The sequence below is a fragment of the Ammospiza nelsoni genome, chromosome 2 (genome assembly GCF_027579445.1).
Source record: "Ammospiza nelsoni isolate bAmmNel1 chromosome 2, bAmmNel1.pri, whole genome shotgun sequence".
Lineage (NCBI taxonomy): Eukaryota > Metazoa > Chordata > Aves > Passeriformes > Passerellidae > Ammospiza > Ammospiza nelsoni.
The window spans coordinates 88,113,474-88,130,259 of NC_080634.1; the positions used below are offsets into that span (position 1 = coordinate 88,113,474).

A 16,786-nucleotide genomic window follows, 5' to 3' on the forward strand; every position below is an offset into this window, starting at 1 on the left:
AGCTGTCCTAACTGAAGTCTCTCAGCAGACTCTGGTGAAACCTAAAAAGTTAGTTCTGTTTGCAGATTTTAGCTCACTTCTGTTTTTAGAGAGCTGTCATGAAAGACATTTTTGTTCATCTAAGCTGCGGAGTTTTACTGTAATGGCTGTGCTTTGTTTCCACTCCTTGCACAGTATTTCCAGCATGGCAGTACTGGGCAACTGTACCAAAGGTTGTTCCCAAGCAAAGGTTCCATAAGGTCTGATTTCAAGACTGTCTTGTCTTCTGGCTTGTCTGGCTACAAACTCACTGGCTAGGGGGAAGTTCTGCCTCAAAGAGAGAAAAAAAATGCTGTCTGAAAAAAATTAACAGTTGGATCAGTGCTGTCTTAAGGAAGATGGGAATAAGGAGGAGCTAAATGACTATAATTTAGTCTACTTTAAGTTCGTATGGAGCTATACCCATTGAATTAGTCTGTAAATTAAGTCAGTGGGGTTGCCAAGCTAAACACAGGTGCTGCTTGTGCTAGGCAATAACACTTAATTCTGAATTTGGCTGGGTTGAAGAAAACAGAAATCTGTGAGATTAGCTCCATAAATTCAGGTGGAGAGAGATAAGAGATTTGTTTCGATATCCTTTTGGACCCTGTTTCTTAGCTGCTATTTCTTAAAGTCCAGCTCTGTAGAGAATTTGTTGGTTGCAGTTGATCACTGATAATCTTTGAGTACACGTTTGGTTGCAGAAGTGGTTATGAAGAATTAGCCCAGAACTGGAGCACTGTGCAGCCTGAATGCAGAAGTACTGCCAGCAGAGCTCTCCCCTAATGGCTCCTGTTGCATAAGCACGGGGAAAAAGTGCTCTCCTGCTTAGGGAAATTTAGCTTAATTATACTATCATGTTTTATGTGATAAACTGTATTCTAGAGTTTGAGAAGTTAAATCTGCAAGTATGAAAATGTTGATGCTTTTAGTGGCAATAATACACTCATTGCATTCCATCTTTCAAAACTTCATTTTGTAATGACTTAAAAGAACAGGCAGTGCTTAAGGTTTTCTGTCTGGTTTTGCAGATCACCAGGAGAACCACACTCTGAGAACATTGAAACTAGCCGAATGTAAGTAAATGACTGGATGAGTTTGGTTTGTCTTGATAAAAATGTTCTAAACATGTAGAACAGTCACTCTTGCATCTGCTTAGTAAAAAGAAGACAAAAGCTGAGTAGAACTGTGAAATTACCTTAGCAAATTTCATATTAATATTTTGCAATTTTAAGCCTCTGTAGAAACTGATTTTTAATTTTATTTTTTTTTTTGTTTGGAGAGTGCATGAGTTGGAGGGAAAGTTCAGAGGTTTAATTTAATGTGAACCAGTAGATGGTAGCATAATACAGTGTCAAAAATCTTACAGCCTATATTCAGACTTCACAGAAGGGATGTAATTGCTACCTGCCATTCGCTAACATCTTGCATGGCTTTGAAGACACTTCAGTATTAAGGCACAATACCTGCTGGTATCTCTTGTGGTAGATGGATTGTTGAACTAAGAAAAAGAAATTGTGACTTAATTTGGTGAATTTATATGTCAGTTACTTCTAGAAACAGAAAACTAGCTCTCTTTTGCTAAACCACAGAACATCTTGGTGACAGGTCTGAACCTTTTTAACTGTCTTCATTAGGTTAGAAGCCAGGATGAACTAAAACCAAGATTGTGGTAGATTGAAATGTTCATTTGAATTCAAAATTCAAAGGAGTTGCTGGAATTTAGACGACTATTTAAAAACAAAAAGAGTTTTTTGAGACTTTATTCTTCTGTGAGTTAGCAAACAAAATTCTTTTCTAGCTATTCAAACTGTCCTGTCATAGAACTCAAACAGGGAAACCACAAACTGCTCTTCTGGATAACAGCGCAAGTTCCAAAATAATAGAGGGAATGTAGCCCAGTAGTTGGTGTGCTGTCTGAGGCTTCAAAGGATCTGGGTTCATTTCTCTTCTGCCATGAACTTCTTCTCTGACCTTAAACTGTCTCCTTCACGCCTTCCCCCAAGCAGTCTAGCGTTGTACATGCCGTGAGCTGGATGCCATTTTCAGGATGTTTTGCAGCCTAGTGGCATAGTGTGAATTGCTCAAGGACTTCTCAGCTGTAGCTGCCCAACTTAAGGAGGAGCAAAACTGCAGTGAGCCCCCCCCCGTATGTTGGACTGCATACCTAAAAAATGAGGAGGAGGAAACAGTGAAGGCTTTTCTGAGCAATTCGCTGCAGTGAAGCCTTTTCTTGCACTAGGAGAAGCAATTCTCCTGGTATGACAGATTTTTTTTTTCCCTCACTCATACCATCTGCTACAGAAGTGCTGTCCAGCTGCTTTCTTAGGAATGCAAGGGAGCCTGACCTGAAAGGTGACTGCCTGTTGGTGTGTGGACTCTGTGTGTTGCTGTGTTAGAGATCACAGGGTAAAAGCCCTGCCATAATCTCTTATTCCTGCTCCAGTAGTGGCCCATGCTGCATTGTGGTTTATTGTTCCTGCAGCAAGTTATGTCCTTTAGTTTCCCTGTCTTAGCCAAACAGAGGAAATAAGGCTGCAGGCTGGCTATAGTCCACTCTGGATGTTACCAGTTGGATTAATGGTTTTTATGTATTTAAAGCAAAGATGTATCAGCATCACTCACCTAGACTGGTGTGAAACAAAGACTTTAACAACCTAGCATAAATCAGAAGGAAAAGGCAGTAAAGTTTTTTTCCTTTTAGAAGTTTAACAATTCTTGTGTGTGTGTGAATTATCTTCCTTCAAGAAGCCTTCAAGAAGAGCCGAACAAAAAAAAATTACAGTAGTAAGCTTTTCTGTGTTGTAGCTGAATACTTTTTCTTTTTTATGTACACCAGTAATCAGAGTGGCCCTGACTTCATAAATTTTAGCTATCTGTCTAAAATAAATATGAGCCAGTTAAGCTGTAGTAATTCACATATTTGATGAGTAGTTATGCAGTATATTTGCAAAACTAAATGTTTTTTGATCTATATCACAATGTGATATGGACTACACCTGTTACAGAGAATGTTTGCAATTCTTCTGCATAGCTGCTCTTGCCACATAAGGTGGAATGGCAGGTTGAATGGTAGAGTTGTGACCTGCAAGCCTGCTGTGTTGCTAAAAATAGTTACTATGTTATTTACATGCCTAAAATTCATTAGTAAATGCAGGGACTAAAGCAAGTGGATTTTTGTTTGCACAATGAATGGTTGGTTTTGCTCTGGCTGGCTGATGTAATTACTTTATTTATTTCCATGTTTTGAATTGCAAAGCTTCATACCAAGAGCATAGTCATATATGTTTCACATGTTTGCATGAAAAGAAATTTAAAGAAAATATTCAGATTCTTACACAGCAAAATTTTGCATAGGTAAGTCTTGCTTATCCCAGGTTTTTCAAATTCTGGGTCTCCATGTGATGAACATGAACATCTTGGTGCTGATTCAGATTTACAAGTCTTTTATCTTAGAATTGTTAAGGTCAGCATTTTCTGGCTGCTCCTGTCACACATCTCCATTGACTTTCCCTTTCGATTCATATAACTTTTTTAAAACCTGTGTGATTTAGCACTAAATCACATAATTTGATTATTTAACAGTAACTTCTTTTATGTTCATGTGTTTTCTGACTTTTTTTATCAAGCAAAGGTATGACTGTCTTCATACAGCTTTCTGTGCTTTCATCTTTCCTTCTCTCTGCTTTTGAGGATGGGATTCTTTGCAATTTTGAAACCCTTATCTGTTTTTTAATATGACTGTAGCAAGACAATTTTTCTGAGACAAGATTGCGAGATAGATGCTGACTGTGTTCTTTGCTCCCTTTCCCTGTCTTCCTGCATTGCTCCATATAGCCAGGACAGACCTTCTGTTCTCAGGGTTGCCCTTTCTGAGGAAATGTCACGCTTTTGTCAGCACATGATATTCCCAGAATCACACTGGATCTAGAATACACAGTGGGAAGCAAGGTCCCTTGGGTTAAACCAGTATGGTCCAAGCAGAGCTCACAATCCACCCCTACTATTGGGATACACCGCACTGGAAAGAGTGGGGTTTGGAAAATGTGAGCCCTATACACAGGCATGTTTGCCAGACCCACATTTGCTGTGAGGCCAGAGGCTGAGGCAGGCAAAAGGTGTTACAGCACTGCTGGAACAAAGGGCTGGGCTCCAGCTGTGGGTGGACTCTTTGGCAGTTTGGTGTGCAGGGCTCTTCTAAAGGCTCTGTGTGGGCAGTGCTATTATTGGAAGCCTGTCTTTTCTAGCACTGCTCTTCTTACTCTAGCTAAACAGAAGCAGGAAAATCAGCATGCAAGGTTTGAAGCTGAAACTTGCACAAAGCAATATTTAACTTCACAAAGATTACCATCTACAACACCTTCTTTAACAGTTTTTGGCATTCTGGTCGTCTTCTTTCCAAAGTGTAGTATAACTGCTGCAGATGTGTCTCTTTATTCCACAAACACATCTATTGAAAGTTATTTTGCTATTAGTACTAAAAAATCTGTTTCCTGGGTTTCTATGCATATTAATGCTTTTATTTTTTCTATTAAGAAAATTGCTTATGAACATTTTGGCACTTCTAAGTTCCTAATAGGCATTGTAAAACAGGCTGTTGTAGATTTCCATTTAATGAAATTAGCTATCTTGGAGCAATCATAGAATCATCAAGACTGAAAAGGAACTTCAAGGTCACAGAGTCCAGCCTTTGGCCAATGACCACCTTATCTACTAGACCATTGCATTACATTCCCCGTCCAGGCGTTTCTTGAACAATTCCAGGCAGGGATGGTGACTCCACTACCTCTGTGAACTGCCCATTCCAAAGTTTGACAGCCCTTTCAGTGAAGAAATTTTTTCTGATGTCCAACCTGAACTTCCCCTGGTACAGCTTGATGCCATTTTCCTCTTGTCCTGTCACTGGCTGCCTGGGAAAAGAGACCAGCCCTCACCTGGCTACAGCCTCCTTTCAGGTGGTTGTAGAGAGTGATTAGGTCACTTTTCGCCCTCCTTTTGTCCAGGCTAAACACCCCTAGCTCCCTCAGCTGGTCTTCCTAAGACTTGTGCTCCAAACTCTTCATTAGCTCCATTGCCCTATTCTGGACACACTCCAGCACCTCAATTACTTGCTTTCACTAAGTGGTCCAAAATTGGAGATGGGATTCAGGGTCCAAGGACAGGGAGATCACAGCCTCATCCTGCTGGCCACACTATTGCTGATACAGGCCAGGTCACCATTGGCTTTCTGGCACTGCTGGCTCATGTTCAGCTGCTGTGACCAGCACCCTCAGGTCCTTTTCCACTGGGCAGCTTCCCAGCCTCTCTGCTCCAGCCTGTGGTGTTGCACAGGGTTGTTGTAGCCCAAGTGCAGGACCTGACACTTCACCCCGTTAAACTTCATGCTGTTGGCCCTATCAATCCATCCTGTCCAGATCCCTTCCTGCCCTCCAGCACCCCTGTCCAATGAGAGATTTGTTTGTAAAAATAATATAATAGTTATTGTATCCTAAGCAAAAACCATTCAGAAGCTTATTTCGTGCTGCTATTTCCAGACAAGTATGAAACATTCATTTGTATTTCTAAAATTTAGGTAAACTTACAAGCAAAAATGATGCAGTTATGCAGATATTTTAAACTTCAGGCACATTTTGAATGTAAATGTAAACTTGAATGTAAGTGCTTTGTAGGTGAATTTTAAATTATTACATGCTTCAAATCTTTCAAAAATTCCATTAATGTTTAAACTCCTAATTTTCTCTAAGGCAAGAGATTCCATTACATGATATTTCTCCAGTATTTAGTTTAAGGTATTTGAGAAATGCAAATTACATTCTGTTTCATAGGAACTTTTGAACCAGTACACTCAATCCCTGTTTTTTACAGGTTTTAGACATTGCAAAATTACTACAGAAAATACAGCCCAGTTCACCTTTGTCTTGGTTATACATGTTTCTCATGATATTCCACAATTTTGGCACCATTTAAATTACAAATGCAAAGTACTACTATCTGGCTTTTTATTAGCTAAAGAACACATGGAAAGCCTAAAAGCAATTCTTTTTCTGTAACTGCTACAAACTAATAAATGCTAATTTCGTTTTAAACAGAAAAGTGTGCTTGTGAAATTGTTGGACTTTAAAGAAGGAAGTTGAGTGTCTATTTTAGGTGCCTCTCCTCCTCACTGAAGCATTGCTTGGGGAGGTTATACAAGGCCCACTGAGTGGGAAGTTTTCTTTCAGTCATAAGAATATGCCTGTGAAATGTTTACAACTTCAGCCACACCAGTGCAGTTTCATTGTTGGATGTGCAACAACAATGGATATTTGGAAATGTTTATGCAGGTCAGTCACTACAGCCTGAGCTACAGTAGTAACTGTGTGTGCTCATGGGCAGCAGTGAGCCAGGCCTTGAGTTTTGTAAGGGACCAGCTGCTCTTGACCAGATCCCTTTACAGGAACTTGAAGAGAGCTGTGCTCTTCATGAGTGTAGCATGAGCTAAGAATAGAGAGTAGTTTTATGTTACTTTGCTTGATGAACCCGTTTTAGTGCCTCAAGCCAAGAACTTTTGTTTTCAGCATACTAAATGAGCAGGGGAATGTAGAAAGAGATCAAGTTGTCACTTGTGGACAATACAGAGATTATGCTACAAGTTCTTTTGCTGAATAATGTAGAAATAAGAAATGTGGGCTTTTGGCAATGGACAGTGATACTAATACCTGAAGTACACCAGTGGGAATGTGGTATGGAATGTCTGAAAATCTCACACTGACTTACTCAGAACTGCATTTTCTGTAAGTCTTTTTGTTGGTGAACCTCAGTAAGGGTAGCTCTTGTGGAAGGATTGGTAAATTCCCTTCTACCTTCTGAGGTCTGTATCCTCACTGAAATTTATTTTATTTATTTACCTAAATTTGTCTGAGGTAATGAAAAGTCTGAAAAGGTGAAAAGTCTGTGGAGTAGCTGCCAGGGAGAGGGGAAGGATCCAGCTGGATCCCTGTAAGTTTATGGGGACTTATGGAATTCTTACAAGAATACTCAGAGATGGCGGATGTCATCACAAGGCCTCTCTCAAGGATTTTTCAGTGATCTTGGGAATCTGGAGACTTCTCAGTCAGCTGGAGACTGGCTGATGTTGGCCCAATATTCAAGAAGGGCAGGAAGAATGACCCTCCAAACTACAGGACTGTCACTCTCACACCATTTCCTGGTAAAATTATGGAGAAGATTATTCTGGGAGTTACTGAAAAACAGCTGAAGAACACCACAGACATCAGTCATAGCCACCGCTGGTTCATGTCAAACGTAATTTCTTTTTATGATAAGGCTTCCCATCTAGTTGAGGAAGGGAAGCCAGTTGATATAATCTTTTTGGATTTCCATAAAGCATTCAATACTATCATTTTACAGTATCCTTCTGGATACAATGTCCAGAACACAGCTGGATAAATACATCATGTGAGGGGTGAGCAGCTGGCTCACAGGTCAGGCACACAGGGTTTCAGTAAATGGGGTGACATCAGACTGGTGACCTGTCACTAGTGGAGTTCCACAGAGCTCCATCCTTGCCCCTCCTCAACATCTTCATCAGTGACTTGGAGGCAGGTCTCCAAGGTATACAGAGCAGGTTTGCCAGTGATGCTAAATTGGGAGGGGCTGTTGACTCCCTGGAAGGCAGCCAGGTTGTGCAGAGAGACCTCATCAAATTAGAGGTTGGCAACCACCAACCACATGAAGCTCAGCAAATACAAGTGCTCCTGGGACCTGCATCACAGAAAGACCCCTGGGGACCCTGGTCAGTGGCAAGTTGAACATGAGCCAGCAGTGCCCTGGCAGCCAGGATGGCCAGCCATGCCCTGGGGGGCATCAGGCACATCATGGCCAGCTGGGCTAGGGAGGGAATTGTCCCACTCTGCTCTGCACTGGGACAGCCTCACCTTGAATATTGTGTGCAGTTTTGGATATTGCAATATGAGGAAGATACAAAGCTGTTAGAGAGCATCTTAAGGATGGCTACAAAGATGAAGCACCTTGAGGAGAAGCCATATGAGGAGTGGCTGAGTTCACTTGGGCCGGTCAGCCTGGAGAGGGACACTGAGGGGAGACCTCATCATGGTCTACAGCTTCCTGGTGAGGGGAAGCAGGGAGCAGACACTGATCTCTTCTCTGTGGTGACAGGATTTGAGGGAATGGCATGAAACTGTGTCAGGGAAGAATTTAGGTTGGATATCAGGAAAAAGTTCTTCACTCAGAGAGTGGTTGGGCACTGGAACAAGCTCCCCAAGGAAGCGGTCAAAGTGCCAGGCCTAAGATCAAGAATTGTTTGTTAGGCACATGGTGTTATTCTGGGTGATGGTGCTGTGCAGGGCCAGAAATTGAACTTTGATGATCCTTGTGAGTCACTTCCAACTAAGGAAATTCTATGAAATTCTAACATTGCTGTATTCTAGTACTGTTGTACACCATATTGTTCGCTTCCATACTTGATTTAAAAAAGAAAAATTAAAAATACAACCTTCTGTCTCTAATAGACTTTCAGAGAACTTGAGTCAGTGAGTTGCCAGCCACAAGTTAAAATAAAAGTGTTTGTACAAACAGACTTATTGTAGGCATGACAAAGTTTGAGAAGTGATCAGTAGCTAAAAACTAAAAGCAAAAAAATGTTGAGTCCTTCAGAAAACTGTTAGAGACAAGTCTAAGCTTAGCTTTATTTACTGGCATCTCAGACATAACCTGGTTAAAGTGAAGTGTTGTTTAACATGATAAAATGTGTTGTTAATGTATCAGTGTTTATACATTGATAGAACTTTATTCAAACTAGATATGTGAGCTAGAAAGGTGTGCATGTTGGTTGCCACATCTCAGGTGTAAAAATTGAGCTTTTTCATATATAAATACTTAACCTGCTTGCAAATTACAATATTTCACACTCTAAATCTGGAGGTGTGGAATGATTGAAGGTCAGGAATGATCAAAGCACGAAATTTTGCATTCAGAAATAGTTGTCTCGGAAATAATTTATTGTTCCAAGTTGTACTAAAACACTGTTGCTTTGAGGGGATTTGGGTGGTTTTTCTTAAAGCCTCTATACTAATGGCTGAAGTATGAAAGACAAGATTAAAAAAACCCACTTATTTTTAGATGTACGTGGAGAGAGGCAGATTTTCATAAGTCTAGATATAAAAATGTGAGACCAGAACACTTCCCTTAGATTAGGGTATAGCTATTCCCTGTTACACAGTAATGGTTTTAATGATATTGCTCATGCTGCTTTTTCTTTCCACATCCATGTCAAAGTGCCATGGAAACCTTTCACCTCAGTTGGTTTTTTGTTTGCTTTCTGTTCCCTGGAACAAAAACATTCCAGGCAATGAAAGCTCAGGTAGACATCAAAGTAATTGTTTTCCTTGTAAGATGTATTTTCTTCTCTGGGATCATGAGATCTTGAAGAGTGAAGAGAAAGAAGCAGAGGTTTTATTGCTGAGTAATCAGTAGTCACTCTCAGAACATTTTCCTTTTGAAGTAACTGCATTGAAACTGCTATTTAACCAGCCATTATTAACAGCAAGGTGCAGCAAATGCTGAGTAGTGCCAGTGGGTCTAGCACTTCAGTTCTGAAGTACTTGTTCTATGCAGAATCTGCACATACATTGACATCAGGAAATGCAATTTTAAGTTAATATCACAATTTCTGCTCCTCTAATCTTAGTAGTATTGTATCAGTGAAGTTCCATAAAAAGCCTGTATGTAAAACCTAGTCAGAATGTTTGAAATCTTTCATAGCTGGTAGTTTTCATTAATAACTTATTATTTTAAATGCAGTCAAAGTTTAGGGGTTTCTTTCTGAAATGTGGTCAAACATGGTGCTCTCGATGCTGCATGCAGCTGCTTCTGTCCTGGTTACCTGCAGCTTTCCAGTAATTTCTTTACTATTTGCATGTTTCTGTAGAAGTCTGTGGCCTTATTAATAAGGCAGTTACATTTTCTTTTGTGCATATATATAGTACTGAGCCCTGGACTTGTACAGCAATACAGCTATGATTTTTTAGAATACATACTTGACACTATAATGGCAGGAGAAACAGAAGGATTTGGCAGATAGCACTTTTTGGGATTGTTTTTTTGTTTTATTTGGACAACCGTATAATTTATTTAAGCTGAGGATGAATATATCCAGCCTTGAGGTTATCTGTAATTGTGTTTTTAGCATCAGTTTAATTAATCAAGGAATATTTTTCGTTCAGATTTAAATAGACTAAAAATGATAATTTAGTCATCTGGAATCTTGTTAAAATGGGTAAAATAGTAGAGTATTGATTTTATTGCTAAATAAATGAATTGTTTGTGTTTCATGCCTCTTTCATCTGTCAGTGGCAGCCATGCCTCAGTACTATATATTAGATTCAACACCTGTACAACTTTCAGTTTTGTTTCAGTTGCAGCCTTGTTTTGCATCCAAATTGCTCTCTTTTTTAGCAAGTTGAGATTGTTCAGAACTGTACAAGATTGTCTCCACTGTAGCACTACATGTAAAGCTGAAAACTGCATAAACAGGATTTATCTTTTACTTACATAGAACCCAAAAATTAAATTGTGCGTTAAATATATTTGCATTTTTCAAGATGAGAATCCTGCATTTAAAAAAATCTTCTACTGTGTTCTCTCTGACAGAAATCTTGTGTTTCAGTGCCTGACTAATCTCTGCCTTGCTGATGCTATTGAATGAGCTTTGTATGTGAAAGCTCCACTAATCCTTGTACTTACTGTTTGAATGTTTGCTACAGGAAGCGAGCAGCTGCAAAGCATCTAATAGAGCGCTACTACCACCAGTTAACCGAGGGCTGTGGAAATGAAGCCTGCACGAATGAATTTTGTGCTTCCTGTCCAACTTTTCTCCGAATGGATAACAATGCAGCAGCCATTAAGGCCCTCGAGCTTTATAAGATTAATGCAAAACTCTGTGATCCTCATCCCTCCAAGAAAGGAACGAGCTCAGCTTACCTAGAAAACAATTCCAAAGGTGCCCATAACAATTCCTGCACTGACAGAAAAATGAACAAGAAGGAAATGCAAGGCCCAAGAGATGACTTTAAAGGTAAGATGTTTACAATTTTCATAAAATAAAACACATTTCATATGCACAAGTACAAGCCAACAGAATTAATTCTGGTGGTGTTCTACTGACTTTAGTAAAATAGAATATTAGACAGTTGAGTATTTTCCTATGGATTCAGAAAAATGCATGGATTAAGGCTGAACACTGATTCCAAATCTAGATCTTGACCACATCTTTGTTAAAATAAGCATGCATTTGTTGTCTTACAAGAATAGTGATTTTTGCAAATATGGAAAAGTTTTAAGTGCTGTTGTATGACTCTTTTAGTTTTGCTAGTTTCATAGTTATTCTGCAGTTAATAAATTATAAAAGTTATGCTTGAACTAATTTCAGGTCCTATGTTGAGAAACTTAACAGATCAAATAAATAATGCAGTAAGTGATAGGCAATACATTCACCAAGCTAAAAAATGTTTGAGAACAGTTATTATTAAGCCAGTGTAAAATGAAATACTGTTCTGTGCATATGTTTTCTAACTTCTGTTTAGCTTTTCAAGCAATCTCTAATACTAAATACATACTAATAGAATAATGTTAGTTGTCACCTTAACCCGTGATGCAAACATGTCCACAAACCAGGCCAAATGGTTTTTAAAGCCATTAACCTTTGAGCAGACCACCTTTAAGTGTTTTGCCAAAAAGTGATATGAACACAAGTCCAGATTCATTTATTTTAGCTAAAGGTGAATTTTTTTACTAATGTACAGCAAGGATTTAAAAAACCCTATAGAATTAGCAATAAAACATAGTACTGTGGTATAAGCAACCCAAGATATTCCAGCACCAGTTTCTTCTTTATCTGATGCAAGGATAAATTTATACCCAAATTACTTATGATCTGAATAAGCAGAGAGGCAAACATTAGGAAGGGGAAAGGGAAGGAAATGTAGCATTAGATGAGCAAGAGGCACATTAAGTCTGTTTTGTGTTTTTCCTCTTGATTTTTTTTGTATTATTAATGGAGCTTTTCAGATACAGAATTTTCCTTATTCTATCTAACCATCCCCTCTCCCCAAGGCAGGTACCTAAGAGTCTTCTGAACCTAGCTCCAGAGACAGTCTGTTGGCTACAGCAGTGACTCAGACTTCCTCTCTTGGATCATCCCAAGTATTGACATTCCTTTGTAGCTGTATAGACAGAGAGCTTTTAATGCATTCTTAAAGCTCATCTGAGGCTTAGTTACCTTTGGAATTGGGTGATGTCGAAGGAATCTAGCACTCTGAATTTTTTTAAGGTCTGCTACAACAGTTGCTGGAAAATCTGCAGCAAAGTTTAGCAAAGCCGAGGAAAAGGATGTGCAGCTTGCTTTTATGCTTGACATAGGATTAAAAATTCTTAAGAAATTGAAAGAAATATGCTTCAGAAATAATTAAATTACTTTTCTGGAGTTCTTGAACTACTAACACCTTTAAAAGAGTGAATGAGGAAATTCCTGTTGAAGTATGGAAATCTGAAATTTATAATATTGTTGAATTGTCAGTGTGTGCTGATAATTTTTATGCTATGAATAATGTCTGTGGTCCAGAGTCAATAAACTTGAGACTCTGGTCCTCATTTTGAGGAGCCATGTCATGGAATATCATCTGTATCAGCAGGTAAATTTGTCTTAACACAAGAAAATTAAGACTTCTTTTAAGACAAGTTTTGCTTCCTGAGCATGCACTGCAGCAGATAAAAATAGATGTTGTGCTGAGCTTGAATCCTTTCACAACATTTTCAGTAGAGCTGTTTTTTTAGCAGGACAGATAGTAGTTTTGAGATTTGTCAGTGTCTTCAGATTGGAAGTCAATCTAAGCTGAAGACATAAGCCCAACCTTCCCTGTGTTACATGTGCTCTGAGAGTGGCTTGGGGTTCTGTGAAAGTCAATAGGTTGTCTGTATCATCTAATTTGTATTTTTAATGTAATGACTTCTTGGAATGAGTATCAGTGTAGGTAATCACATTTCAAAATATTTTGATGTACAACATGTTTATTAAACATTTCTATTAAAATGATACACTTCTTTCTGGAGAGGTAGGTAGTTCTAGCACAGTCGGTGAATACAATTTTTAGATGTTTTCTCTGGAGATGCTATTAAACTGATTCTGTTTTAGTTCTAAATTATGTGTCAGTTCAGAAGAATCTGCTTAAACTAGAATATCTTTTTAGGGTGTGATCATGTTTACAGTAATTCTACTGTAAATCATCACCTGATGTGAAAGCATCTGTGGGTTCTGTTTGAGAAGTAACATAGAAAGCTATAAATAATGTTTTCTTTCTTTTTTCTAAAGAGAAAGGAAGATTTCAAATAACAAATGGACTCTTTGAATGATTTATTTTGTATCAGGAGTTTGGGGAGAGGGAGAACAGACAGGTATTTGGAGCAGATGATGTGTGTAAACCATCTTGTTCCTCTGAATAACATGTTGATTAGTATACCCAAGTTGCTTTTCTTAGTGAGGCCTAATGTACAAAGACATAATCTACATGCCACGCTGTATGTGTAATTTAGAAGGCAGCCTAAATTTCAGAGCATATATTGAAGGGTTTGGGAGAGTTTACGGCATCAGTTTAGTCTAAAAACAGTTGCAGAAAGCATTAAAAAGAGAAATAAGAAATCTTATATTCCCATTAACATACAACAAAACAAGTGATTGAGTCTTTTCTTCAGGGTCTGCTTTGAAAAAAGAGGTTGATACAGTCTAGTTTGTTTAGTTTAATGACTTACATATTAACTATGCAGATTTACCAGAAGATTGTATTGTCACAGCCTTATTCATTAAGGCTTTTAAAGTTTAAACCTCTTACTGATTGCACATGTTTAGACAATACAGTACTGTTAACTATCTAATGTAGTTAATTGGCTGCAAAACAGTTTCACTATTGTGCACATTCTGATTGACATCCATGAATAAAATATTTTACTAAGTCAGTGAATGAAGTAATGATTTTTCATGCTAATGAAATTAGAAAGTATCTGTCTTGAATTTATTCAGTACTGACACTGTTTTTGCAGTTTTAGTGATGATATGACACACAGGTTTCTTAGGGCAAACCAGAAGTATATTATCTTTTTAATTTTTATATTAGTAAAACTAATATCTTTATCGTTTTATAGATGTGACCTTCCTAACAGAAGACAAGATATATGAAATTCTTGAACTATGTCGAGAAAAAGAGGATTATTCCCCTTTAATCCGGGTGATTGGGAGAGTGTTTTCTAGTGCTGAAGCACTGGTGCAGAGTTTCCGAAAAACCAAGCAGCACACCAAGGAGGAGCTAAAGTCTCTTCAAGGAAAGGATGAAGACAAAGATGAAGATGAAAAGGAAAAAGCTGCCTGTTCGGCTGCTGCTATGGAAGAGGATTCTGGTGCATCATCATCTTCATCATCAAGAATAGGTGATAGCACACAGGGAGATAATAACCTCCAAAAACTAGGCCCAGATGAAGTGTCTGTAGATATTGAAGCAGTCAGGCGGGTCTATGATAGGTTACTTTCTAATGAAAAAATAGAAACTGCCTTTTTAAATGCACTTGTGTACTTGTCACCTAATGTGGAATGTGACTTGACTTACCATAATGTGTACTCTCGGGATCCAAACTATCTGAATTTGTTTATTATCGTTATGGAGAATGGCAATCTTCATAGCCCAGAATATCTGGAAATGGCTCTACCATTGTTTTGCAAAGCAATGAGCAAACTGCCCCTTGCAGCTCAAGCAAAACTGGTCAGATTGTGGTCTAAGTACAGAGCAGATCAAATTCGGAGAATGATGGAAACATTTCAGCAGCTTATTACTTACAAAGTCATAAGCAACGAGTTCAATAGTCGTAACCTAGTGAATGATGATGATGCTGTTGTTGCTGCTTCGAAGTGCTTGAAAATGGTTTACTATGCAAATGTAGTAGGAGGGGATGTGGATACAGATCATAACGAAGAGGAGGATGAAGAACCCATCCCAGAATCAAGTGAACTAACTCTTCAAGAGCTGTTGGGTGAGGAAAGAAGAAATAAAAAAGGTCCTCGAGTAGACCCCCTGGAAACTGAACTTGGTGTTAAAACTATAGATTGCAGAAAACCACTTATCCCTTTTGAAGAATTTATTAATGAACCACTGAATGATGTTCTAGAAATGGACAAAGACTACACTTTCTTCAAAGTAGAAACAGAGAATAAATTCTCATTTATGACCTGTCCCTTCATATTGAATGCTGTTACCAAGAACCTGGGATTGTATTATGACAATAGGATCCGGATGTACAGTGAGAGACGCATTACTGTGCTCTATAGCTTGGTTCAGGGGCAGCAGCTCAACCCCTACCTGCGGCTCAAGGTGCGGCGCGATCACATCATCGACGACGCGCTCGTCCGGGTAAGTCAGCAGCAACGGGGCTTCTTGGCTCTGACCGTGCAAACTGCGTGGGCTTGGAGTCACTGGAAAGGACTCTGTGTGAGTCACATAGACTAGATTTCCTCCAGAAGAATCTCAGACAGCTTTATTGTTTGAATTCTAAGCATGGTGCTGGAGATCTTTATATTCATCAGAACTACTTCTGCAGATTTAGATGTCATAAAGTATCAAATAGCTCTTATTCCCCATTATCAGATCCTGCACAGATCTTGATGGTGAGAGTAAGCAGCTTCTGTTTCCTTGTCCTCTGCACTGTCCTGAATGGTCTTCTGATGGGTAGGGATTTTCAGATGGAAGTTAAAATTAAAACATTTTAGTTGTGTACTCTTCTTGTGGACATAAAAAGTCCTAGAAATAAAGCATTATTTAAATTTGGTGCAAATACTGATATGACTGACAAAGGTAGAAAGACCTGTTAATACCAAAGAAGTGTGAGAGCAGCCTGTTTCTGAATCTGCTGACTTCTTTTAATTAAAACTTAATGCCATTTGTTTATGCATTTTTTGAAGAGGGGAATCATACAGGATACAAACTATTTTACAGTAAATAGGTCCATATAGGAACCTTAATATGTTCTTTATTTTAGGACCTTCCTTTTTTTTTTTTTTTTTTTTTTTTTTTTTTTTTTTGTTAAAGCTGGTAATATTCAAAAACTCATTTTCCTGTGTTTTGTTATAAAAGCACAGGAAATTTTTAACTTTACCAACTGCTTTAAAACTTGTTACTGAAGACCTAGAGAGGTGTTTAGAGAGAGTTTGGGGAAATTACCTCTCATTTTGCCTCTCAGCCCAGCTGTTACTTGTACTTAAATTGAATGAGTGTAACTGCCAGTGAAAGTCAATTGTGAGAACCCTGAATGACCTGCTACCTTGATTTTTCTGTATGCCTAGGAATTTTCACTTGAGTTAGCTGCTTCATGGGAATTGCTGATATTATGATTTGTCAGGGAAAACATTTGTCTTCAGTACCAAAAGAAAAAATGAAATTGCAGTGCAGAAGTGGCTTCTGTCTGTAAACTCAACTTTATATTAGGCAAATAAATATAAAAATACTGTGTACCAGGTTTTTTTTTGTATAAGAATACTCTAGTTTCTCTACCTATCAGACTTACAGTTCTGTCCAGTTATATTTTGTCATATTACTGCAATGGAGTTTATTCCTTGGATGTTCAGCTTTGGACACATAAATTCTGGAAAAAAGGGAGGGATAATTCATTCTCTTTAAGAAATGAAGAGGTAAAAGATCATAAAAGCTAGTTTTAATATGTTCTTTTCAATGTC

At 38.4% G+C, this 16,786-nt stretch overlaps 1 protein-coding gene across 6 annotated transcripts in view; it reads left to right on the forward strand.

Moving 5' to 3' along the window:
* The window catches only part of UBE3A (ubiquitin protein ligase E3A), a 53,231-nt gene that overhangs the window by 20,176 nt on the left and 16,269 nt on the right, over positions 1 to 16,786 (forward strand). For all 6 annotated transcript variants that reach the window (XM_059492864.1, XM_059492833.1, XM_059492872.1 and 3 more), the window contains 3 exons: positions 1,050 to 1,094; positions 10,782 to 11,092; positions 14,212 to 15,467. In XM_059492864.1, coding sequence (XP_059348847.1) covers positions 1,093 to 1,094; positions 10,782 to 11,092; positions 14,212 to 15,467 — 1,569 coding nt within the window. In that variant the 5' untranslated portion in view covers positions 1,050 to 1,092. The remainder of the gene's footprint in view (positions 1 to 1,049; positions 1,095 to 10,781; positions 11,093 to 14,211; positions 15,468 to 16,786) is intronic.